Below are 27,315 nucleotides of genomic sequence, written 5' to 3' on the forward strand. Positions count from 1 at the left end.
GTGAATGTAAGATTAGAATTTTTTTTCAATTTCTGGGTTGGTAAGGTTTAAGGTTGAGAAAAGGGAGAAAGAAGACTTTATCATGAGTTTACACTTTATTAATTATCAGTAGGGGAGGGGTCCTGTTTAATTTATTTATACCCAGCTGGTCAGAGGATCAGGGGATAACAGGGAATTAAAGGCATGTTACAGCTGGGAGACTGGGAAGAAGGGGGGTGTAGAGAGTTGTTTAACTGAAAGCCTTGCTTTACTGCGAGATCAAGAAGAGGGGTATTCCTACAAGAGCCTTTGTTAAGGTCCCCCTACCCTTATACCTCGGAGTCCAGACAAAAGTATCTCACCATAAACCTCTAGCATGCTGGAGTAAAGGAAGGGAAGCCCAGATTAAATTTTACCCCACCCCTCCCATGGTTGTGTTTGGTGATGGAGAGAGATCCTCTATTAATAATAAACCTGATGAAATTATGAATAACACAAATTACATGAAGATACTGGGATAATGGAAATTAGAACTTCTTTTGCGTGAATGAATAAATGTGATCTTAATTAAGTAAAGCACCATTTGAAAGCACATAGTGTAAAGTGTCAAACTGGAAAATAAAGAGGCTGGTTAAAATAGGCACAACTAGTACCTGGTGGAAATCTAACAGTCCCAACTGAACACTGAGCTAGTACTGGGGTTGGAAATCTAACAGTCCTAACTGAACACTGAGCTTAGTACTGGGGGTGGAAATCTAACAGTCCTAACTGAACACTGAGCTTAGTACTGGGGTTGGAAATCTAACAGTCCTAACTGAACACTGAGCTAGTACTGGGGTTGGAAATCTAACAGTCCTAACTGAACACTGAGTTAGTACTGGGGGTGGAAATCTAACAGTCCTAACTGAACACTGAGCTTAGTACTGGGGTTGGAAATCTAACAGTCCTAACTGAACACTGAGCTAGTACTGGGGTTGGAAATCTAACAGTCCTAACTGAACACTGAGCTTAGTACTGGGGGTGGAAATCTTACAGTCCTAACTGAACACTGAGCTTAGTACTGGGGGTGGAAATCTAACAGTCCTAACTGAACACTGAGCTTAGTACTGGGGTTGGAAATCTAACAGTCCTAACTGAACACTGAGCTAGTACTGGGGTTGGAAATCTAACAGTCCTAACTGAACACTGAGCTTAGTACTGGGGGTGGAAATCTAACAGTCCTAACTGAACACTGAGTTAGTACTGGGGGTGGAAATCTAACAGTCCTAACTGAACACTGAGCTAGTACTGGGGTTGGAAATCTAACAGTCCTAACTGAACACTGAGCTTAGTACTGGGGGTGGAAATCTAACAGTCCTAACTGAACACTGAGTTAGTACTGGGGTTGGAAATCTAACAGTCCCAACTGAACACTGAGCTTAGTACTGGGGGTGGAAATCTAACAGTCCTAACTGAACACTGAGCTTAGTACTGGGGTTGGAAATCTAACAGTCCCAACTGAACACTGAGCTTAGTACTGGGGTTGGAAATCTAACAGTCCTAACTGAACACTGAGTTAGTACTGGGGGTGGAAATCTTACAGTCCTAACTGAACACTGAGTTAGTACTGGGGGTGGAAATCTTACAGTCCTAACTGAACACTGAGCTAGTACTGGGGTTGGAAAAGTAATGGTCACAACTGATAATATACCATCTGTGTAACTTTCATAGATTTCTTAAATTGATGTGTGTGTGTGGGGGGGGGGGGGGTGAGTTTTATAAAATTGATTGGGGGGATGTAGTATGGTAGGAGAAGAGTGAGTCAATGCCTCCATAAAACTTTGTTAAGACAAAGACTGAATGTGTGAATTTATGACTTACATAATCATTATAAAGAAAGTTATTAAAAAGCAGATGTAAATGAATGAAAGTAATTAGGATCATTTTTAGTCAATATAATTTTGATATCTTATTAAACATCAATAAGATAATTTTTTACTAACTTTATCCTGACCTTGTTTTGTGGACCCCTTGTAGTGATCTGAAGCTGTGTACCTGTCAGATTGATATCACTTGTATATCTTTTACTGAGTTTTACCTGTGTAATATCACTTTTATCTGACAGTCTGATATCACTTGTCCCAATATCGTATTCACTCCCTTGGATTAATTTTCTTTAACATACTTCACCCATAAAGTATTCTTGGGTATTGGGTGTTCATTGATCTTGAATCAAAGTCAAAAGTTAAGTGAAAGCAGATCTTTATGTACTATTAAGTTTTGTTGTGTTATATTTCTGTTTTATTCCTAAGAGTTCTTTGTGATTAGTCATCTTCAGTTTATTGCTGACTTCTGCTACTGATACATAGGATCAAACGTAGAGGTGACACAGACAATGTGTCCCCATCACGATATCTGTAATAAATAACACATTACTTGATGTATAAGAATCATTAGATAATTAATATCACTGTTACACATTAACGACTTTATACAGTACGTAACACTACCCGTGTGTCTGTACACGGCTTTAATCTTCTCAGTAGGGATATACTATCCTCTATAATACACCTTTTTTTGACCTTATTTTTATAAAATGGATAAAGGCCACACTGTGGTGATAAATATTTGAAAAGCTGTGCCATCATTGTTCAGAAGTTATTGAATCTTCGTGTCGTTTGAGGTAAATTAACACCTGTACTGTACCTGACGACTCAGGTACAACAAAGAAGAGAAAACACTATGTCACTCTTATATGGCAGATATTGGGTAAATAGATCAAGTTTGTCCCACTATGTTGGGATAATTGTTTTTATAATATATGTATATTGGGGATGGGTTGACAGAGACATGGAAACTTGACATTGGGGGAGTGGGAAATCTAAAGACAGGGTTGGGGGGGTGGGGTGGTTGTTGGAGATAAAATTGATAGTCATCAGGCTATTGAGTACTTTTATTATATTGAATGTTAATTATTATTTTATTTGAATTTAGGGAAAATTATTGTACTAAAGGACTTTTCTTTGAACATAAACTGTTTTCCAACACAGATCAGGCATTTTTTAACAAAAGGCCAAAAGAAAGATACCCAGCTGGGACTGACAAAGTGTAATTTGTAGGGAGGGAGATTAGGTCCCACTGATTTTCTCTATTTTTATCTTTCTTTTTAAGAGATTGGGGAGATTTTGATTAATATTGGACCCTTCACTTCCTCTGACTTTAGGAAGTGTAGAAATGTAATCAGCAGGGAGACACTGAATTATTCATTATTTACAATATCCAGTTAGTTTTATTGGTCAGGGACTAGAAAATTTGGATCATTCTTCCCTTTGCTGTAAAGTCAATCCAGGACTTTGATCAAAAATGGAATAAATGGCCGTGTGTGAGTTGCCTGCTGACTCTTCAGCTGATTATCAGGACCTCCACCATCGATCTGGAGATCTTGAGAGATGGAAAGTATTATCATGGAGTAGAGCCTAATGCCGGGGAAACAAATTACTGGCATGTGAACCCCGATACCAACTCACTTCCCCAGGAGAGTCCAACTGGCTAATAAATAACGGAGGATTTTTTTCCTTTAATCGTACAAGTAGTTTGCTTTAGATGTTCATTGGATGATTTTTTTTTTTGGTAGGATTTTGGTGTCAGTAAAGAAATAAGAACACACAGGCGCGGATCCAGGAATTTTTTCCCGGGGGTCCACCCCAGTCAAAAAATTTCCAACCCAGAAATTTCTTGACAAGGAAAAAAGAAAAAAAAAACAAACAACAAAAACTGTAAAATCCATTCCCAAACGTGAAAAGAATCTATTTATAAGTGGTAGCGGTGGGGTCCACGTTTTCTAAACGGGGAGGGAGGGGTCCAAAGTAATTTTTATTTGCTTCAGTATATACTTTTAGTAACTCTGCAAATTCCAGGGGCATTATAAATAAACTTTAAACTAAAGCCCATTTTATTTATGGAAAAAACTCAAAGATATATTTGAGATATCTTGAAAAATGGGACTTTTCTGTCAGGATGTAAAGATAAAACTTAATTGTTTAGATTGAGTGATTTTGGACTGTGTTAGGTGACTTAGGGTGGGATAAGGGTGTTTGGATTGATTGCGGCTGAACAAGATTATATAAATACACACAACACAATGAATGGCAGGAAATGTAATTTTAGACATTGTGTACTTAAAATCTAACTGATAAGGACTTAGAAGTCAAAATAGTGTAAGGGCTTCTATTGAATTCAGACTACAAAAATAAACATTTTGATGTTTTAAATTTAGTTTGAGTTTGGTTTAATTAGTTAACAAAATATTATTGTTGTATTTTGACACTAATTTTGAAAGCTTGCGTATTTTTTTTTTCTTTTCTTCAAGATGTAACTTGGAGATTAAAATCATACACTGGCTTATAGTATACCATATGTTATTTTTGCCAAAAATTGAAAAAAAAAAAGCAAGAAAAAGTGGAATTAAGGAATCAAAACTAAAATGAGCCAGAAATTATAGAAAAGTTTTAACTTTCTCCTAGTAATTTTGATGTTTTATGACTGAGAATGTTGTTTATCTATATATCTTGTGGGCCGTGGACACAAATGTTGTTTGTTTGTCTGTGGAAGCTGTGACAATAAGAATTTGTCTTTGTGTTTTAGTCTAGTAACAGAGTTGTCTTTTTATGTCTAGTAAGAAGATCTCTTTGTTTCATCACACTTATAATAATGACACAGTGTTGTCTTTGTGTGTTGCATCTCTTGTTCTGGGTTCTAATGTTCATGTGAGCAAAAAAAAACTTTCTGTCTTGAAAGATACTAATCTATTCATGAAGTGCTTTAAAACAGAAGTTTTCTTGCACATTTATAAGAAGCGCTGAAAGTCACATCTTTTTTAGTGCTAAGCGAAAAAACTGAAATTTTCTGTAGTTGTATTATGCTGTGCTGTGGCATCAGGGATGAGTAGTCCTGTGTTCCAGTGAGGAGCTTCTATTAAGCTGTCAATGGCTCCTTAAACACTTCCTTCAGCTTCACTTGATGCTTAAATTGATCATAATTCATTCCACCTCACTTCACTGAGCACTGCTTTTGAACCTGTACAAGAATTTTCTGAGTTCATTTTACTATGAGACAGGACCCAGCCAGATTTCAGAGCAAGGCATTGTCTTGTTGCTCTTTTGTTTATAACATTAAGGGAACATGGCTTAGCAGAATTGATTCTTTGTAAATAAATAAAAGATTTAAGACTTAGAGAATAGAAGTAAATGAAAACTGATTTTAAAAATGCTTCAGAATGTTTAGTTCAAATAAAGATACTCAATATCCATGGTATTTCAACAAGTACTGATCAATCATCTGGAGCTAAAGAAAGCTTGGGAGAAATAGGAGATATCCTGTTTCACGTGCCTGTAAAATTATAAACAAAGTGTCGGAAGGCATGCCAAATCTTTGTTATGTCAGGTCTTGTTTAGCAAATGTGTAGATTCATCATAGACCAATAAAAAAAGAGCCGATTACGGGCATGCCATGTTTATTATAGGTAGATAGTTTGTGTGTGAAGTAATGTCTGACAACACATCTGGTGCACATCTCTGGTTTCTGCTCGACTGCACTTTGTGGATAATCAAACTAAGCAGATTTCATTAAAATCCATTATAACCAGATGAGAGCTCTCTCTGCAGTGATGAAGGAGGTCTGCTTAATTTATTAAGATGCTATTATGGGAGCTCTGTGGTCACATGTTATTGTTTCAGTTTTGAGGTATCCCCCCTGTGATAAATTTGGTTACTTCCCCCCAGTGATTGGATTCCTCTGGTATCATTCTGTTTGTTATATGTTGGAAATACACATGGTAATGATGGCAAAGAGATTTTCATTTTAAGTTTAAAAAAAAAAATGATTTTGAAATGATTACTAAAGTTTACTCAAGCTTTTTCTGATTTCTGCATAGAGTAAAGCTCATTGGGCAGTTAAAGAGTGTGTGTAAGAGAGAGCAATCAAGTGAGAGCAAGTGAGAGAATGTTTTACAAGGAATAATACCTTGCAAATCACCCTTGGAAAATAATTCAGACAATTTAATTCCACGATATTTTTGTGTTTAGACAAAAAACAAAACAAAAACAAAAAAAAGTTACAAAGAGGTCATTTTGATGTATCAAAGTTGTCCTGAATAGATTAAATCTCATTTTTATTTTAAAAAAAAATTATTTCGAATGACCTCTGCAACAGTCTATTGAAGTAATGGAACTCTGTGTCTGTTGAACCAAACTCATATCTTAGAAAAAAAAATCTATACAGGTGTGTCCAAAAATGCCAGATTTATTTTCGCTCTCAACATGTTCATCTGTGTCAGAAATGAACTCTTGGTTTGGGAGGCAAAACTGAGAGGGTACATCTCGTACATATATTAATGCTCAAATGAACACCCCCTCTCCCCCCTTCTCACAGTCTCTCTCTCTCATTTTAAACAGCAGTATTAACTTTTATATATAGTTTCTCACTGTATTCAGCAAGGACTGGGAAAGCATGAGACACCATTGAAATAAATTCCAAAGGAATCAGGGAGTTGCCTGATATTTAGTTAGTATCCAAGAAGATGACCGAATCTCTGTCATTATCCAGAATAATGTTTACTCATCACATATTATAATCTATTAGATCACAGTAAACCAGGAGATGATTTAACAGACAAGATACGTAGATATAGATAACTCAGTTCACACATAATTAATTGCAAGAAATGTTCTAGGTATCAAGTGATCGTCATTTATTGTGCTGAATTTTTAACAACAAAGCCAGGATCTTTAGAACACCTGTGTTGCTCCCATAATTTGTCATCTACAGTTATGTGTTAGTACATGTAGGTTATTTTGAAAAAAAAAAAAGAAGAAATGTTGATAAATTATGCATTTTGGTCCTTTTATAGAATTGCCTTCACTTGAGGCATCATTAGTCCCCTTTCAGATTTCTATTGTAGAAGGGAGAATTTAATAATATGTTTGTTTAACATATTTATTCTGTGTAAGAGAGTGCTTGACATTTACAATTATTTGACATTGATCAGTAGAGGGTAACAATTCTATGCCTGATAAGGAAAAAAAGGAAAACTTTAATTAGTTAATTACCAGCAATTACAGGGCTGATGAATGATATGGCATGGAGGACTGAACAAAACAGAATGTGTATACAGTGCTGATCTAAAGAAAGTAAGGGGGTCCTGATATAATGGGTACTAGACATGCTATCTGGTATATTGTTCATATTGCTCTCTGATTAGAGGTTATATGTTTGGGGGGGGGGGGGGGGCATTAATGTCAGTTCTGTGTATTTAGCATCATCAGAGATTCTGTCTCCATACTGAACTTTCTGGCGTCCTCAGCACCTGCTGGTGTCCTATGAAAACATATGCTCAGGATGTCCTCTGAAAGCACCTGCTGGTGTCCATAGAAAGCACCTGCTTCTGCCTTCAGCACCTGCTACTGTCCTCATATGCCTGCTGTTCTCTGAAATAGCACATGCTGGCATCCTCAAAAAGCACCCCTTGGTGTATTAAGATAGATCCTGTGTCCTCATTACCTGATGTCATCAGATGGTAATATATTAAAACCCCACCCCACCCCCAACCTCTATTTATTAAGTTTTAGAATTGCACAGTAAAAAACAATCTGCTATGGTACTTTCAGTGTACCATCCTGATTTAAAATAAGAGCAGATTTCAAGGTTTCAGTAAACACCAAATTAACGAGGCTAGTGTAGGAGAGCATTAACTTAAACAAAAGGATGTCAGGTATTATAAACCAATTAGCAGGGATCTTTGAAGTGGAGACTCTGATGTAGTGTTTATTTTTAAAGGAGGGGGATCAGTGTCTGGAACAATAACATTGGGGGATCTGGTGAGGACAGAGAGAGGGGAAATGATCACTGGATAATGCTCCTGGCTGTGTAGATCTGGAAAGGGGTCAGGGAGATTAAAGACTCTACACGGTGGCAGATGGTGTAGAAATTCTCTCTGGACATTCCAGAAAAGGGGGTTGTTGGGTGAGTGGTTTAATGTGTATGGACAGGTGGTGCATGAAAAATTCTGGATATTTAAAAGACGTTGGTTCATGCAGAGCAAGTGGTCACTTGCCGATTAGTGTGAATATTTTAGATTTGGTTTCCTAGGACTGAATTTGTCAAAAAAAAATTTGGAGGGACTGTTCTGTATTGGCTGGTCAATAGGAGCATGGAGATGAGCAGGTGATTTCAGCAAATGGAGACAATAAGGAAACTGTGAACTGTGGATGAATGTTGTCTGTAATATTGAAGTAATAAAATCTGAAGGCACTATACACACCCATTATCTGAGTTCTGTTTAAGACAGTGGGGAGGAGAGAGGGAGGGCTTAATTATCTACAGGGCCTTTGTGCCAATCAATATCTCACCTGGGATTTTGGGCTTTACACCTGCGAGGGTAATTCTAGCATCCTCTGTTCTTTGTACTTGAGAGGGAAGAGATATCTATCTTGTTTTCATTTTTATAAAACAGTCATAAAGGAGATAAAACAGATAAAGCTCTGTAATGTGTTTATAAGTGTGATTTTAAAAAAAAGGAAATCGAGTTTCCTGTTCACTCCTTATAGTGTGAAAGATTAGTTTTTTTGTCCACTTTATCTTGTCCAGAATTAGGGAGGAGCATTGAGCTATCAGTCAAGGAAGATTTAATTATTAATTAGTGTTTGACTGAGAAGGATAAAATCACTAATTTAGAAGTTATTATAGATAGTGAAGTGGGGAGGATCCAATATTGCTTGACCTTTGTTCTAGTGGAGTTCTAAAGTACATGTTTTATTGAGCTGGGAGGATCCAATCTTCAACAGGGGGGATCCCAGAGTATTGACCTACACTGACCGGCAGACACTGACCATTGATTAATCTGACTAGAGAATTAAAGCTTAGATCTGTCCTTGTTGGAGAGATTAAGACTTCCACTTGAATCCAGGGTATTGAATTATCTCTCAATGCAGGAGATCGGAGTGCTTTGTGTCTTTATGCTGATTTAGTGTGGGCTCTGTGACGGGGGCTAATCGTACCCTCTGTTTTGCTGTTTTGGGTTTTAAATCGAATGACACACTTCTTAAAAAAAGAAAGTTTTGAAAACAAGGGACTGTAGTGTAATAAAAGAACTGTGTTTTAGCAGCTGCAGAGGAAAATCTGTGGATAATGTAGAGGAATTTCCTGATTTTACGCTGTCGGCATTAGTCAATGAATAGTTAGGGAAGGAAGGAATTGTATGGGAATTTGTAGTACGCTGTCTCCCACTAGAGAACCTGCCTGGTGCCAGACACGCGCACATCAATTTTACACATGAGTAGCTAAACACCAATTTTTTTTTTTTACAAGCTTGTGAAGTCATGTTGATTGGATTATTAGCTTTGTGGAAACTGAAGTGTGAAGATTTAAGCCTGTAGAAGACTCTTTTTTTCTGTGATTTTTTTGTAGCATCATAAATAGAGTCTGAGGGCATGCTACTACTTTAAAAAAACAGTCTGGAAAAAAAAATTAAAAGATTGCATTAAGTTTTTTTTTTCCCCCAAATGGAAATGAATCGATACTCAGAGCTGAAGCTCTAAAAAAAAGAAGGGATTCTTAGTGAAAGGAAGCTATAATAAGGAGCTCTGGAGAACCAAGTGTACAAAAAAAAGGGAATTGTTTCCAGGTGAGCTTTAGAGTGACCACAAGATAATGACCGGTCCCTCTGTCATCAAACAGCAATATATCATCGATCAACAAATATTGATGAAGGTGTGAGAAATAGTATCCGTTAAATAGACTGCTTGAATTCCTGTATATTGTATTGACTTGTATTAACGGTGCATTCCTAGAGCTCTATTAATGACATAAATAATCAATTGGACTGGTATTTTTTCTCGTGTCCTTGGGGAGCTGATTGAATTCACTTCCACTATGGTGGTCATGGCGGATGAGGAAGATGACAACTTTCAGTTTTATCGGATTGTGGATAAATACTATTACATATTGGTAGAGGTAAGGCATTGTGGATAAATATTATTTTGTATTGGTAGAGGTAAGACACTAAAACAGAGGCAATATTACAATAGTTTCTGTTCCTGATACAATTTTTAATGGAAGGATTAACCTTCAGCTTGAAGAATTGAAGCAAAATACACAATCCTTTTTAAAGAGAATTGTAACTTTTGAAAATATTTTAAAAAATGATCGCAATATAAAAGGATCCATAGTATATGCACTGTACTGTTTGGTAACGGGGGCCGGGTTTTGTCAGGTGAAATCTGGGTTCTTTTCCCCCCATCTCGATATAATTTGTCTTATCTACGAATCGTGATCCTTGTCTTCTCAAAGTTTGAATTTTCCAAATTTTGCCAAATTGTGTATTGATTTTTTGAGGTCATTGTGGTGAAGTGCTGTCATGAGGGGGGTATAATTTGTTTGAAGGCATTTCTTACAAAGATTACTGGCTTTTCTTATCATTTGTTTGTTATGTAAAGGAAGGTGAAATCTGGCTCTAGGACTGGACAATAATTGGGTTCTTATATAGACACATTCATTATCTGAATGACTTTGTCAGATTGGAGTCTCGAGACTGGGAATAGGGTACAAAGTTCACGAAATATCTTGTACAGTCATCGACTAGAAAGAGACATGCAAAATTTATTGGCGCTAAGTTATTTCACTTTTTTCTATGTTTGAATATGAGTAAAGGTTAAGGATTTTGTGTTTATATGTATTCCTTCAATCTTATTAATATTTGGATATGAATGTGACAGCTGTTATATGTATTCGTCTGATGGACACCTCCATACATTACATAAAAACTTGAGTACTGCAAAAAAAAAAAAAAAAAAAAAAAAAAAAAACCTTACATAATAGTTCAATTGAAAAACTCAGTCTCAATTAGAAGGTTTTGGATGTGAACCAGTGCAGCTTTGTTAGCACTGAACAATAATGTTTCTACACACACCAGTTCCAAGCCATCTTCAAACCCTGGAATTAAGCTCTCATTAGGGTGAAATTTCAATCAACGTATCCAATATTGTACCATGTGCCTGAGTTCCTCCAGCTGCGGGGGAACAAACCTGCAGATGATGGATTTTCCCCAGCATCGTTCCAATCAGACCCCTCTATTACCCTGAGTCTGGGTCTGTTAATAGCCGGCTATTGTCCAAGCATTGATTGTCTGGGCCTGTGTTGTGAGTAAATACTCAATTGATCCTGATTGCTGGGTAATGAGATGATGAGATGATTGCTGCTGATGGACATCTCAATGCATCCCCCCCTCCACCCCTCATTTCACCTGTCAGAGTTCCATTCTTTTTTATTGCATGTGAAATAGATTTATGATCTGATCTGCTGCTCAGTTTTAATGGAAAATACATGTGTCTGTCTAAGCCATTCTCCTTAATGAAACATCTCTTCTTCTTTTTTTTTTCCTTTTTTACTAAAATAATTATCTGTAATCACCTTTGACATGGATCCATATGTGTTAAAACATGGCATTGAGAAAAAAAAAATCTAGGCATTTTCTTTGTTTTTTGTCTTCAATCTGTACTCCTTTTGCTCGAGTTTGTGAAGTTTCAAGATCTTTATCCAGGTGTGGTAGATAATTTAGGAAGAAAGTTTAAAAAAATAGGAAAACTAGAACAGAAATATTTCTCACAGGTGTTTTAGTCATTACACGTTACATCGTGGTCAGATTGAGGAAAAACAGGCCTGGTATAAAGCCCTCATTACTGCTAGGAATGATCGACACAGCTGCCTAAACTGACCACATTCAATGATCCATCTGGATACTTCCTAATATTCTGGTAGAAAAGCCATAGAAACCTTTGTTTCTTTCTTGCGTGAGATTTCTTATTAATTTTTTAGAGGTTGTTTATGTTGTCAGTAATTTTCATATTTTTGACTTGAGTGCAAATTAAAGTTAATAAAATATTGTTGATAAACAGATTAATGTGAATAAAGGTTTTCTATTTGACAGAAATATGGAAGTGTCATGCATTACACAAATTTTCATTTGACACAGACATTATGAAGTGTCTTGCATTTCAAAAGTTTATATATTGTAACTTCCGTGCAGATTTCATTTATAAATATGTGTAGGGTTGGGTATTACGGATTTGTCACATTGAATTTGTCAGGACGCCACCATAATGTAAGTGTTTTAAAAAAGAAAGAAGATTTTATTTATAGTATGCTCAGTAGAGTAGCAATTATTGTAAACACAGCTATGCACAAACAGACATAAAATTTGTGTCTGGAGAATTTAAAAATGGTACCAGACACTTATGATGGCAGAGGAAATCATTTTAAAAGATTTATATTTCTCATAAAGATCTTAAACAAACAGAGTTTCTCCGCAGGTATAACAGCCATATGATTATCTACTTTAAATTGCTAGTTATTGGGATTTTCGGATGCTAATTCTATAGCAGTTTGGTGTTAAATGTTATGTATAAATCACGGTAATGGGAAGGTGCAGCTCTCCGCAATAAGGGTAGGAAGTGTGCGGGGTGCAGTACTGTTACAGTAGTCTATACGAGGTCATAAAACAGTGCATCATGTATACTAGACTGGTCTGGCATAATGAACACGGGGACCACATATCAGTAATAAAAAAAAGAAATCCCTTAATGAATCAAAGACTAAAGTATACCTACACTGCATTGAAATTAAATTGGGATGAAGGGTATGTTTAAGTTCATTAGGATTGATCCTTTTGCATTCAGACTACTGTTTTCTTAAGAGGGAAAAATGGATGAAAAATCAGTTTGAGTGATGCTTCTTAAAAAAACATGAGTGGCATTTAATGGCTCCAATATGAGTCAATTGTCATACAACAGGGTTTTTTTTTCCTTTATTGATAACCCCCTTCATTTCAGATAGCAGTACCATATCTCTTAGAAATTATTCTTAATATACCCCTCCCCAACCAGGGACCAGGTGCCACTATTTAACCCAGAGATGTCCCCTCCCCAGCTTGTCTGTTTGCCATTTTTTTACCCCCTGTTAGTCACAGATGGACTTCATTATCCACACACTGCCTTGTAACAGGGAACACCTCTTGATTCCCAAAAAAACTTCTAAGGCATTCATAATCAAAAGAGCAAACAATGAAATAAAAAAAAATCTCTGAAAAAAGAACTTGGGGAGAGCATGAGACACAATACAGAATAGAAGAGAGCATGAGAAATGTCAGCATTTGATATTGACCTGTTTTTATCAATAATCGGCCAGGATGCTGGGGTACTTTAATTTTGATTGTTATAAATTCCCAGGTAACATTTTGTTCTGTGTCAATAATGACAGATGCCATTTGTGTTTTGGTTTTTTTTTTCCTCCACAGTAAGGCATGCTAAAGTATGATAAATAGGAGATTGATTTGGAGACATCAATAGACCATACTCTGTATTTGTCCTCTATAATGGCTATTATATTGACTGTTGGTAATACAATAATCGTGGCTATGTCTGTCAGCTGCGATATGCACATTTCCTTTGCATGCTTCTCTGTAGTTACCTGGGTATTACCTGAACAGGTGGCCGGCATTAAGATTTGTCATCGATGTTATGAACTGTTACCAATATTACTTAAATATCAATGTGCACTTATAGAGGAAGACCTGTTTTGTCCTCTCGACACATATTACATAAAAGTTTGTAGCTTCTTATTTTAAAAATAAAACTACCTTCATGGTTTAAAAGAAGGAATGTTTTAGATTTATTGAAAGCTTCAAGCACATTGAAATATTCAAATACAGAACTTTTTCCTAAATTTTCTGTGGCCCAAGTCAATGATTTACAAAGTAGCATGAGCAGAATTTGTTTCTCTTACATATAATTAGCATTGGCATCTCATTAACCTCTGAATACTGTGGTCAGGGGGCGATTTATAAACTACCCACTTGGTGAAGGAGTCATTCTGGACATTCCAGTGGTGAGTGGTCATTAAGGGGGGAACATTTACTGGAGTTTAATGAGGGTCCTACAGCTTGGCATCAGTGAAGGGAAAGTCCCAGTCAAGTAGATTAGACAGCTAACAAACTGTTGAGAGGTTGTGAAGGGGTCTACTGACAGAACTAAAAGTTTAAGCTCTCTGAATTATTACTTTTGTTTCAAGGTTTCAAACTCTGTCCCTTAAAAAAGAGTTGCACCCAAACCTCTCCTTGGCCAATAAAAAAAATCCAGGCATTAAATACTGTTAAATTGGTTAAGATTTTTTTTTTTGGGGGGGGGGGGGGGGCAGCCAATAACAATCTGTTGTAAATTCCAGTGTGGTAATAATTTTGTTCTTTTCATTGACACAGTTGAAGGTAAAGGAAAATTGGTGATGGAGATTGATGTACATATAGATCTATGATTATCAAATCTGTGAACCAGGCATCAAGCCTAAAAAAAAAAAAAGAAGTCACCCTCGCAAAGATTTTTAATTTAGAGACCACATCATTACATTTATATATTTTTTTTTAAATTTTTCTTCTTCTTTTTTTAAACAATTTTGTCATATAATGGGTAACTTCTGTGGCTCAAATCATAATACACCCACTCCTAAAAAACATTAGAACATTATATGTAGGAAGGGAAACTGATAAGTGAAGACCGGATACAATGATTACAGTTTGGAGTATTGATTTCCAGGAGGAACTATTATTCTGCTATAAAGCCCTGGCTGACATATCGATACAGAGATGTTGACACATTCACTCGTCCCATCAATTGTTGATGGCTGACAGGCAGAATTTTATGCAACATTACTCTTTGATAGTAATTAATTTTTTTATACTGGAGTGCATGGAATTGAAATATGGCAGGGTATTTGAATACAGGAAATCCATATATGATGACATGATACAGAAAATCTTTCCTATTGTACAGCACAAATATTGATCATATGTGTAAGGTGGGGGAGGGGGGATTCCCTGGGGGAGGGGGGTTTGCCTTGTCACCCACATTTTCTTGGAAGGGAGGGAGGGTACATGTATGAAAAGAACATCATAACATCATTTTCTTATGCTTACAGATATCTGGAGACCGATGCTTAAGAAAACAGTCTCTGGAAGTGAAGTGAAATTTTTCATACTAAGATATTTTTGAGTTTTAAATTTTTACCAGGACCCCTTTGATCTGGAGATGAAAACAGAAATTTCTCCTTTTCAAACAGGCGTCTTATTAAAGCTCATGTAAAATTTCTGTTTCAGAATTGGCTTCTTGTGTTTCCAATTGCAATTAAACATTGTCTGCCATTTTGAACCAGTTACTCTTGATGAATGTCTAGAGGATTGAATTAAGTTAAAGTAAATAGAACAGTTGTGTCTCTGATTTAACCTTCAAGTTAGGTTCTTTAAATTGGGGAGCTGAACTTTGAAGTGGCCCCATCTAAAGGAACGGGCAGTCGTGTGAAGTCAACTAAGCTTGAGTGAAAACAGGGGGGATAATGAAGAGATAATTAGTGAAAGGTGATTTTCATTTAGTCCAGATTCTTGTGATTACTTTTAAATAGGAGTCTGTGACCCTACTGTGTTGTTAGTGGATTTACAATGAAGTGAGAAATCCCCATGGTGTCTTTCTCTCTCTCTCCTCTCTCTCCATTTTCTGTCCTTTTTCTCCCCTCTAATCTCTTTCCCTCCTTGCTCTCCCTGTCCTCTCTGTGAGAACCCCCATTATGATTACAGAAATATGAATTATAGATTTATTGATGGATGCCTCTACAGCATAGACATGATAGATCTTAAAGCATTGCCAATTAGATACAGAGATAAGTCCTCCATAAAATCATAAATATTGATAGTAATACTGCTGTTAATCAACACCCTGCATCAGTAGAATACCTGATAAAGCATGTTCATTGCCGTGGTGTGCTGATTATAGCAAAGAACACTGGTGGAGTTGAGATCAAATTAGGCTTATCTGTGTAATGGAAGCCTTATCGGGGGTTCTCTGTCACATTGTTAACCAAGAATCAATAATTTCTGGGGAAAAATCAACAAGGTGTCCACACTAAATCATGGGGAAAAAAGATCTGACTATTATATGTGGTAATCAGTGAGGGATTTATGTAAATAATGCCTGGCTGTGAAACTGATGTGCTTACTGGAGATGTGTATTTCAAAATAATATATTTTTTAAAATATACTCCAGTTACATTTTTATTATGAATATCAGTGTTTTTACAAGAAAAGGTCAATGAATCTCCAATTAATTAGCTTTATTTTCAATAATTTATTAGTTTTAAAATATTGGGTTGTAATTTAGCCAGATTTGGTGAAATTTGAATCCATCCACATGTTGTCATAGTTGGTATTATTGGTATTTTTGGAAGCAAAATTAAATTCACAGATCATGGACATCTGTGGACCACTAATTAACAATTAAGGTGAAATAAAGAATGACTCTACCACTACCACTGTGTGTTTTCAAATAAAGGGAAGTTGAAGGTTCATTATGAGGACCTGTTAGGTTCCTTTTAAACTTGCTAAGCTTGAATTTGGAATGATTGATTGTCAGAAAACATCTCTTAGATGTACAGGTGTCATTATAGAACAAATACCAGAAATATGTATCACTTTACATAAGAGTGTAATGAATTGAATTAGCCTCATTATGGTTTTCTGCTCATTACCTTAGTTAACAAGAGGCTTCAGTAAAAAAAAAATATATGAAATGTCTATGATAAAGTGCTGTTGATTTCCTGGTTATTTTTATTGATTATACTCTGAAAAATATTAAGTCTTGTGTATTCTTGTTTTATAGAATAAATCAGAGAATGTTCTTGGAGATAAAGCACAGAGGCCCAAGCTTGGAAAGGCAAACTCCAACCCAGTGGGAAACCTAGGTCATTCAAGTGGTAAGTCTAACTCATACTGAGTCGGTATTAAGTCAGTGGTAAGTCTGACTCATACTGAGTCAGTATTAAGTCAATGGTAAGGCTGATTCTTACCCATTGGGAAGTGTAGGTCATTGTGGTAAGTCTAACTCATACTGAGTCAGTATTAAGTCAGTTGTAAGTCTGACTCTAACCAGTTGGGAAATTTAGGTCATCCAAGTGATAAGTCTAACTCATACTGAGTCAGTATTAAGTCAGTGGTAACTGTAACTCCAATCCAGTGGAAAATATAGGTCATTGAAGTGGTAAGTCTAACTTATACTGAGTCAGTATTAAGTCAGCCCAACCCTTACCCAATGAGAAATTTAGGTCATCCAAGTGGCAAGTCTAATTCTTACTGAGTTAATAGTAAGTCTAACTCTAACCCAGTTGGAAACTTTTCATCCAAGTGGTAAGTCCATCTCATACTGACTTAACTCAGAATATGTCAATAGTAAGTCTAACTCACTGGTAAGTCTGATGCAAGGTTACTTCACACTAAGTCAGTTTGTGTAACTCATACTAGTCACACAGTGGAAAGTCACTTTGATAAATAAATCATAGTTACAATGTGGTATCTTTCTTGGGGACTTAAATTGGTCAAAAAGTGACAAATCCATTCAATCCCTAATCAATCAATGGTAAATCTCTCTCACTCATAAGGTATTTAGTGTTGTCTACGAGTCTTACATAATATGAAAATGAAGACTCAACATTTTTGGAGTGTTATTGTTCAAACCATAAAAAATATTTTACTTTTTTATTCAACAGTTAAAAAATATCTAACTTCAAATATATGGAGATTTTATGTCATTTTTAGCCCAGGCATTTATTTAGTGAATGGTCTCTGTTCAGAGTCCTTTAATTGATAATTTTTTATATTTCAGTGCTTCCACAACCACGACACAGTGCAAGTAGCGGAGTACTTCCAGATCTCCTTCCCCCACACACCCCACCCCAGTCACGTTCAGGCCTCACCCCCCAGAGGCCCCAGGACAAGACCACATCAGATGAGGTGAGTTCCTCTTTCCTGGACATGCATATTCCATAATAATATTATTTCTTGCTTTGTAGACTTAATGTCTCAAAGAGATTAATTAGCATTGTACATCAAGAAAACATTTTACTTTTAATATAAGTTCTGTATTTTTATGTAAACACAAGTTTTTATACAGAGGGGTTTCTGTTGCTTTTTGGTGATTTTTTAAAAGATACTTAAAAACAAGGAAAAACAATAAATGTGCATGTTAGCATCAGTTGGAAAGCTATTATGTATTTATAATGACTAGCATGGTTTGATGGCTGGAGAGCTGTTTAGTTGTACTGTGATTGCAGCCATGAAAAGCTTCAGCACTTATGAAAACAAGTGTGTGATTTAGTGCCCAAGGAGAGATAAAAGTCTTCGCTGTTGTAAAGGAAGTCATCCACTCACCAATAACGGTTTTTGGTCGGGCACTATATACTTTTTTTTTCCTGTACAGCAAAATCAACAAAATCTGTTATTGTTACATGATGGTACATTTGAGAGAGCTAGAGTGGGTGTAAAAATAACTGTTCTATATACTGATATACCCAGTTGTGAGGAGAGGATCTGCTTTCAGAGGCCTTACAGGGAATAATGTATTTTTTTTAAGCATCAAGGTGCATTATATCAGTCACTAATAAATTAATAAAGACTCTTACTTGTTTGTGTGTGTATGCTAATATATTATTATATTATTACCATTAGGTTAATAATAAGATTAAAACATCTACATGGAGAGATGAATTCTGAGATATGCGGTGATTAAATATACAGCTAAACTTCGAAATCTCGAACACGGATATCTCGAATACCCCGGATATGTCGAAGTAAGGCCGCGGTCCCGACGAAATTTGCTTTATAAATGATTAAAATAAACCCCTCTATGTCGAACACAGTAATGTCGGATACCCCGGTTATCTCGAAGTAAAATTGTGTACCCATTCATTAAAATCACATGCGTTATCTCGAAGTCAGGATAATTTTCCGCTCTGATGATCAAGTCCGTTAGGTAAACTGAATGCTCTATTGATAACACCCACCTGTCTGTCACGCTCGGGTTACCTGTGTTCCTGTGATCAACAGATAATAGCGCGATAATTATGCGAAGTGTATGTATGGCTTACCTTGATTGTAATTATGCAAGCCAAAGGTTGTGTGTATTAGTCTAATGCATACGCGTGGATGACACGATAATTGTTTTGTGGCTTGGGTACGTTTATTTTGATAATCGCAATATTTAATGCTAAGTGACTGAAATATGCGCGCATACATAGTTTATGCATATGAAAGTGAAAATAATAAACATCGAAGTAAAACAAAATTCTGTAATTTAAAGCAATTAGAATTTATTTTCCCTTTATGAGCGTGCAGAATTTATAATCGTCCGAACACACTATCATGTGAGCGTGTGTCGCAGTGAAAACTTGTGCTGTAGTGCCCTGTGATTCAGTGTTGTTCTGTTGTTAGACAAAAGTGCGTGATTCTTCTTTTGCATTTGATTTTATTATAGTAAAATAATTTTCTTTTAACTGATTTTACATGTATGAACTTATTGTTTTTCCAATAAAAGAAAATGAATATTTTGTTTTCGACAGCGACCGTTTTAAATTTACAATGCATAGACGATATCCGGTTATGTGTACATGGGAAACGATGCTAGCGGTTGACTTGCCGCGTTGGTAGAAAGATTATACTTCTGTGCATATTATACAAGGCTTTTATTAGCTCACCTGAGCCAAAGGCTCAAGTGAGCTTTTCTGATCACATTTTGTCCTTCGTCCGTCCGTCCGTCTGTCTGTCTGTCCGTCCGTCTGTAAACTTTTCACATTTTTGACTTCTTCTCAAGAACCACTGGGCCAATTTTGACCAAACTTGGTACAAAGCATCCTTGGGTGAAGGGGAATTTAAATTGTTAAATTGAAGGGCCAAGTCCCCTCACAAGGGGAGATAATCAAGAGAAGACAAAAATAGGGTGGGGTCATTAAAAAATCTTCTTCTCAAGAACCACAGGGCCAGTAAAGCCGAAACTTATATGGAAGCATCCTGGGGTAGTGTAGATTCTAAATTGTTAAAATCATGACCCCCGGGGATAGGGCGGGGCCACAATAGGAAATCCAAGTTTTACATTGAAATATATAGGAAAAATCTTTAAAAATCTTCTTCTCAAGAACCACTTAGCCAGAAAAGCTGAAACTTATGTGGAAGCATCCTGGGGTAATGTAGATTCTAAATTGTTAAAATCATGACCCCCGGGGGTAGGGCGGGGCCACAGTAGGGAATACAAGTTTTACATTGAAATATATAGGAAAAATCTTTAAAAATCTTCTTCTCAAGAACCACTGGGCCAGAAAAGCTGAAACTTATGTGGAAGTATCCTTGGGTAGTGTAGATTCTAAATTGTTAAAATCATGACCCCCGGGGGTAGGGCGGGGCCGCAGTAGGGAATACAAGTTTTACATTGAAATATATAGGAAAAATCTTTAAAAATCTTCTTCTCAAGAACCACTGAGCCAAAAAAGCTGAAACTTATGTGGAAGCATCCTGGGGTAGTGTAGATTCTAAATTGTTAAAATCATGACCCCCGGGGGTAGGGCGGGGCCACAATAGGGAATCCAAGTTTTACATTGAAATATATAGGAAAAATCTTTAAAAATCTTCTTCTCAAGAACCACTGAGCCAGAAAAGCTGAAACTTATGTGGAAGCATCCTCAAGTAGTGTACACTCTAAATTGTTCAAATCATGACCCCGGGGATAGGGGGGAGGGGGGCACAATAGGGAATCCCAAGTTTTACATTGAAATATATAGGAAAAATCTTTAAAAATCTTCTCAAGAACCACTGGACCAGAAAAACTGAAACTTATGTGGAAGCATCCTGGGGTAGTGTAGATTCTAAATTGTTCAAATCATGGCCCCTGGGGGTAGGGCGGGGCCACAATAGGGAATACAAGTTTTACATTGAAATATAAAGGAAAAATCTTTAAAAATCTTCTTTTCAAGAACCACTTAGCCAGAAAAGCTGAAACTTATGTGGAAGCATCCTCAAGTAGTGTACACTCTAAATTGTTCAAATCATGACCCCGGGGATGGGGGGGGGGGCACAATAGGGAATCCCAAGTTTTACATTGAAATATATAGGAAAAATCTTTAAAAATCTTCTCAAGAACCACTGGACCAGAAAAACTGAAACTTATGTGGAAGCATCCTGGGGTAGTGTAGATTCTAAATTGTTCAAATCATGGCCCCTGGGGGTAGGGCGGGGCCACAATAAGTATTACAAGGGGGGAAGTCTGGTAATGAACAGCATGGCCAAAGTTACTCAGGTGAGCGATGTGGCCCATGGGCCTCTTGTTTTGTGAATTATAAAGAGGATGTAAAATTTTTGATTGCTAAATACATGTATATGTATATTAAAGAAATCATGTACAAAATTTCAAACAAGAAGAATTTGACTTGTTTTTACTATTGAGGACATGTTCACTGCACTAAGTTTATTTGAAGTTCATTTGAACTATAACCCTCGATATGTCGAACCCCCGGATATCTCGAAGTTCATCAACGGTCCCGTCAACTTCGAGATAACGAAGTTTAACTGTACATAGTGTGCAATAAACTATACAACAAAGTGTTCAGGAACCGTAGTATAATACCATGTCTGTGCACAGCTGGGGTTAGCTGTTAATGTTATTTAAGATTCAGGAACATTCTCTTGTAAATGTTTAGAAACTTTAAAAGTTCTCTGGGTTTTTCGTTGTGGCAAGTAATAACTTTTGAAAGGTCGTCATTCTTTTCTAATTAAATCTTTTATACCTGTTCCAAAACTCACCTGACTAATTGGGATTCGAACTCAGAAAGTTCAAATTAAAAGAAATTATTCTACCTTGTGAGCACAAGCACTTGTTTCTGCATTAAAAGTTTACTCTTATAGTGAACTAAGGGGGTGGGGGGGGGGGGGGCACACTTCTATTACAGAAAAAAGTGCATGTAAGTCATCAAATGATGCTTGAGGACCAATGTTAATTTATGTTTCAGTGTCAACAAGTGATCAGGGTGGGGCGTATTGAGACACCAGTCTAAGTCTTTCTCCTTTATATTTCAGTATCGTCAGGCGGTCAGTAATACTTCTGAGGGTGGGGGATTAAGACACCAGCCTATGTCTTTCTCGGCCTTTGGATTCGGTGCTTCTGAGGGTTCAACCTTAACCTCCCAGTCATCTCGCCGTGGCTCACAGATTAATGTCAATGTGGCGCCATCACAACCCATGACTGAAGCTCTGAGTGACACTCCAGAAATCCGAAAATACAAGAAAAAATTCTCCTCAGACATCTTGTGTGCTGCATTATGGGGTACATGTTTAATAATTAACTGCTTCTTTAGGTGTTGTGTGAGTTGAAAATCAGGAACTCGGTAAATTTGCATTTTAAATTTTAAAAAATTGTAAAAGCTCTTTGGAATTAAGTTTGCTCTCTTTATCTGTACAGGACTGGCATTGTAAAAAAAATTTGAAATGAATCTAACACAGTTCCTTATATTAATTAATTGCAGGTTATTATATAATGATACAAAAGTATTTCATTCTAAATCTGAGTGCAAACTGAATTTTTTAGGGGTGAACTTACTCATTGGCACAGAAAATGGTTTAATGCTATTGGACAGAAGTGGTCAGGGAAAAGGTAGGTCATAGATCAAGGTTACATTAAAAAAGATAAGTTTCAATTTAATTCCACGGTGTAAAAATTTCACGGTTCCTCAACAAGTACAAATCACGAATTTAATTTCACACTGCAAGAAATTAATATAAATTTTGTAAAAGCATTTAAACGTTTTTAAAATCTAATGATAGCATACCCTATGGGTTTAATTTTGCGGAAAAATGATGAATCGTGAACATAGTGAAATTGAAACCATCATGATTATTTGCCAATCCACAGTATTTTACTACCCATTCCAGTTTAATTTACACAAATAAGCTACATTTTATTATCATTATCCCTGGTTTACTTTTCACCTTTACTCTTAATAAGGTTTTGTCGGTTACTTTATTCACTATTCCTATTTTAGTTTATACATTGATCTCACGTCGGAGGTTCCAGCAGATGGAAGTGTTGGAGGGACAGAACATTCTGGTCACGATCTCCGGCAAGAAAAATAAAATACGAGTCTACTACCTGTCATGGCTGAACAATAAAATCTTCAAAAAGGAAGCAGTAAGTAGACTCCTCATATTATAATGTAAAATACTGTAGAAGTACTTTTTCCACATGGTATTAATTTGCGGTATGTGGTCATAAATTTTCTGTGAAAATTTGACCCAGCGTACTTAAAGCAAATTTAAGGCATATGGTGGAATTCTAAGAAATTCATGTAATTTTTCTAATCACGAATTGAACAGAAATTGTGATTCTGTGGAATTTTGATTCCTTGGTTAAAGTACAGTAACTGTAGAATTAATCTATTGTATATTGTAGAAAGTAACTTACATTATGCAAGGTATGAATTTACAATCAAAAGTGAATAAATATTTAGTAATTAAACTTGGAATCTCCAGTCATTCAGAAAATTCAAGAGAAGCCTTACTTGTAAAATTCTGTATGGATATCACTGGGTATATTGAACATTGATGTGTGAAAATTATAAGGTTCTATAGTACTGTAAAGATCTTCACTAAATTACAGAAAAAATAAGCATTGAATGGTAGTGTTAATATTTTACTGAATCATTATATTATACATTCCTGTTTGTTAACTCTTTTACATCTAAGCACTTAATCCTGAGAAATTTATCTCCTTTTATGAACAGAATGATAGAAGAAATGGCTGGGTAAATGTTGGAGAACTGGAGGGATGTGTCCATTTCAAAATAGGTAAGCTTCCTGTAAAATGTGGCAAAGGGATGTAACTTTTCTATCATTCAATTTTTTGAAATATTTGTTATAAAGATAAAATAGTAGGCTGTGGAATATATAAATTCAACCTAACCATATATTTCTTATTTTCCTTAATTAATCTCTGATTTGGAGAACTGTTTGTAGGTAGGGATGGATTGATTGATAGATATAATACATGGCCAATTTTTGTTTGTACAGTGAAGTATGAGAAGATCAAGTTCCTTGTGATAGCCCTACAGGAGAGTATAGAGATCTATGCCTGGGCCCCCAAACCTTACCACAAATTCATGGCTTTTAAGGTAAGACATGAGATCTGTTGCAGTTCCTGCCCTCACTAAAAAATCACCTTATCACAAATTCATGGCCTTTTAAATAAAATAAAACATAAGAGAAAATTGTGTTTAGAGTGAAAAATCTTTTACTTCTACTGAACGTTTGAAGTACTGTACATGTAGGTTGTCTTTATAGAAACTCTGTCATCAAATAAGATTTTTATTTGGGAGGGGAGTTGTTGTTGGGGCATTCTTTTTTGTATCATTAAAATGTGGCTTGCTAATTGATTTGTAGTTTTCTGTATTGAGATATTCATACTTACTAATTAGGAAATACTGTGACCTCTTGCTCATATTATAAAGACCTTGACCTTCACTTGGATATTTCTCTAATTGAATTTTTTTTTTTCAGTCTTTCACTGATCTAGTCCACAAACCATTGATTGTTGACCTTACAGTAGAAGAAGGTCAAAGGTTAAAGGTTCTTTATGGTTCCCGTAGTGGTTTCCATGGCATTGATGTGGATGAAATGCTGGCGTATGACCTGTACATTCCCACACATGTAAGTACAGTGTGTGACACCAGTATGACCTGTACATTCCCACACATGTAAGTACAGTGTGTGACACACGTTTGGTGACACAAGTGTCAGAGTAAGTGTAGTACATGTATGTCATGTGAATATGTCTCATTTGAGTAGATCAATTTTCCAAAAGTAGATTGAGTGTAGATTTTCTATTTATATGTTTTCCAATAGCTTTCTTTAATATTCCCTTTCTTACCTAACCTGTCTTTTATATTTTTTTTGTTCTCTGATAGATATTTGTAAATTATAATGATCTTGGTAGTACTTAAAGTATATTAGTCCTGTAATGTTCTTCTTAGTACTTTATGATTCAATAATCCTGTATTTTGTACCATTAGTTGCTTTTAGTACAATTTATAGTATACTTGTCCTGTATACTTAGCACAACTGGGTACTTTACAGAACAGATTACAGTACTGTTACAATAGTCCTGTATTTTGTACCACTGGTTACTTTATAGTACAATAGTCCTATATTTTGTACCACTGGTTACTTTGTAGTACAATAGTCCTATATTTTGTACCACTGGTTACTTTTTAGTTTCGCAGTCACCCCCAGTCCCCGCCCCAATCAGGTATTTCCTCATTTTACGCCCACCAGGTAAATACAGTGTATTTTAAGTTTGCCTGCCAGATTTACTTGATTGAATTGACTAGTTCTCTTGTTTACCGGCAGTAGTGCTACTGATCATAATTCTGGGATTTGTTTGAATTGCTTGTTTTTGCAGTTTAGTTCTATACCCAACACATAACAGCAATAAAGAACTTACCAAGAACTTAAATGTTAGATCAAATTTATTGTGGGATGGCTAGAAAAGTTTTAATCTGGTAGATGAAAATATTTATAAGTTTTTTTGCATGTTAGAGTATACATAAGCTAGACAGATCTTCAAATGTAGAATAGATATCAAAAATACTATCTAAATATACCTTATTCACTGTATAAAGACAACACTAGGTCTTAAAGAAGTATAAATACATCAGTATGTATAACTTTGTTATATTTTACTAATGCAGGTTTATATATGTTTGCATGTTGGTGCTTAGAAGGTGATTATGTTTTCTTTCTGTTTTGCATTGTGTTAGATTTTTATTTTTATTAGAATGAAAACAATTGAATGTTTTTGTTGGACAATGTTTTGATGTCAGAATCATCCAGAACACACACCTGCAAATTTACCAGAAATGCTAGGCTAAAACAAGCCTGGAATAAAATTTCAGGTGTACCCCTACCAATTCCAGTAAATGACGCATTATTCTTTTGACTGACAGATTTATTACTGATGCTCATAAATTGTACAGGCATGTTCTCATAATGCAGACCCTCCCTCTCAGATCATGCAAACACAAATTGTGCTGTGTTGAATTTGACAAATCTCAACAGACCTTGATAAAATTATAATTTAGAGTATGTTCTGATTCTGAAAGCTGATGGCATTGAAACTCAGACAATGGATATAAATACTATATTGATAGCATTCATGTTATTGTAAAGTCTGATACATATAGTCATAATCTAAAGTAAAGTGTTTCATAATTTGAACCTACTCCCCTCATCTCAATATTCGATTAACAGTTTCTTTTTCTTTGTGCAGACTCAAGGCCCCATCCTGCCGCACACTATCGTTATTTTACCCGACACCAATGGAATGGAGCTCCTCTGCTGTTACGATAGTAAGTTGTTTTATCTTCAGTGATATTTTCTATTTGGTAAGATACAATTAAAACATGGACTATACATGTCAGTTACATTCACACACACACAAAAATACAGAGAGAGAGAGAGAGATGCACAACATGAATTGAAAATTAAATATATTGCATGAAGTTGAATGACCATACAGAATGATAAAATCTAATAGTCTGAACTACAGTGTACTGCTAAAAGGCACTTAAATTTTGGTGTTCTTGGTGAAAGATATTTCATTTTGTGTCCTGTATGAATTTCTAATAAATGTAGCTTAATTCTTGTCAGTTCTATTGATTACATTGTCTTGTTATTGTAGATGAGGGAGTTTATGTGAACTCCAGCGGCAGAGTTACTAAGAATGTCATTGTACAATGGGGAGAAATGCCCACATCTGTTGGTAGGTGGCGCTGTATTAGAAATGCCACTTTTTTTTTGGAAAATTAAGAATTTAAACTGTAAAGTCATGAATTGGTTTTTTTTTTAATCTGTGTTTTTATTTTAGCCTACATCAGCACTGGTCAGCTGATGGGGTGGGGAAACAAAGCCATCGAGATACGAGCAGCCGAGACTGGACACCTGGATGGAGTGTTTATGCACAAGAAAGCTCAGAAACTCAAGTTCCTGTGTGAGAGAAATGATAAAGTGAGTGTATTCTGTAGTCATTTTAAAAGATGTTTGTGAAAACTCAGAAGCATGAGTTCTTTTGTAGGAGCAATGATTCAGTGATTGACAGTGTATAGTACAGATGTACCTATAACACATCTGGACAGCCAATTTAGCAAACACTCAAAATAAAAAGATTTGTTTTTGTTGTCCTCATGTGGCAGTATTGCCTTTGATTTTTACTGTCCAGCAACTAGTTCTATACTTTTTCATGTGTGGGAGTCTGTATCTACTTAACTTAGAAAATATTCATAACAGAACTTGAAAATTCTCTCCACAATTTTTTTTACATTGGATCCTGCTTATTTTTTTATTATATTTAATTGTTGGATGATTGTGCCAAACCACTAATTGGCATGAAAAAAAATTTAGCTTGT

General features: G+C 35.9%; 1 protein-coding gene across 5 annotated transcripts in view; it reads left to right on the forward strand.

Annotated features, from left to right (window-relative positions):
• Positions 1–27,315, forward strand: part of LOC133174756 (serine/threonine-protein kinase mig-15-like) — a 47,093-nt gene that overhangs the window by 17,999 nt on the left and 1,779 nt on the right. For 4 of the 5 annotated variants that reach the window (XM_061309848.1, XM_061309849.1, XM_061309853.1 and 1 more), the window contains 12 exons: positions 16,707–16,800; positions 17,706–17,833; positions 21,941–22,187; positions 22,449–22,514; positions 22,903–23,048; positions 23,641–23,704; positions 23,927–24,027; positions 24,413–24,562; positions 25,127–25,186; positions 26,181–26,259; positions 26,592–26,672; positions 26,778–26,917. In XM_061309848.1, coding sequence (XP_061165832.1) covers positions 16,707–16,800; positions 17,706–17,833; positions 21,941–22,187; positions 22,449–22,514; positions 22,903–23,048; positions 23,641–23,704; positions 23,927–24,027; positions 24,413–24,562; positions 25,127–25,186; positions 26,181–26,259; positions 26,592–26,672; positions 26,778–26,917 — 1,356 coding nt within the window. The remainder of the gene's footprint in view (positions 1–16,706; positions 16,801–17,705; positions 17,834–21,940; positions 22,188–22,448; positions 22,515–22,902; positions 23,049–23,640; positions 23,705–23,926; positions 24,028–24,412; positions 24,563–25,126; positions 25,187–26,180; positions 26,260–26,591; positions 26,673–26,777; positions 26,918–27,315) is intronic. The other variant, XM_061309851.1, reaches the window with a different exon arrangement.

The sequence above is a fragment of the Saccostrea echinata genome, unplaced genomic scaffold, assembly GCF_033153115.1.
Source record: "Saccostrea echinata isolate AGI-Se365-2 ecotype Australia unplaced genomic scaffold, CSIRO_AGI_Sech_v1 ptg000059l, whole genome shotgun sequence".
NCBI lineage: Eukaryota > Metazoa > Mollusca > Bivalvia > Ostreida > Ostreidae > Saccostrea > Saccostrea echinata.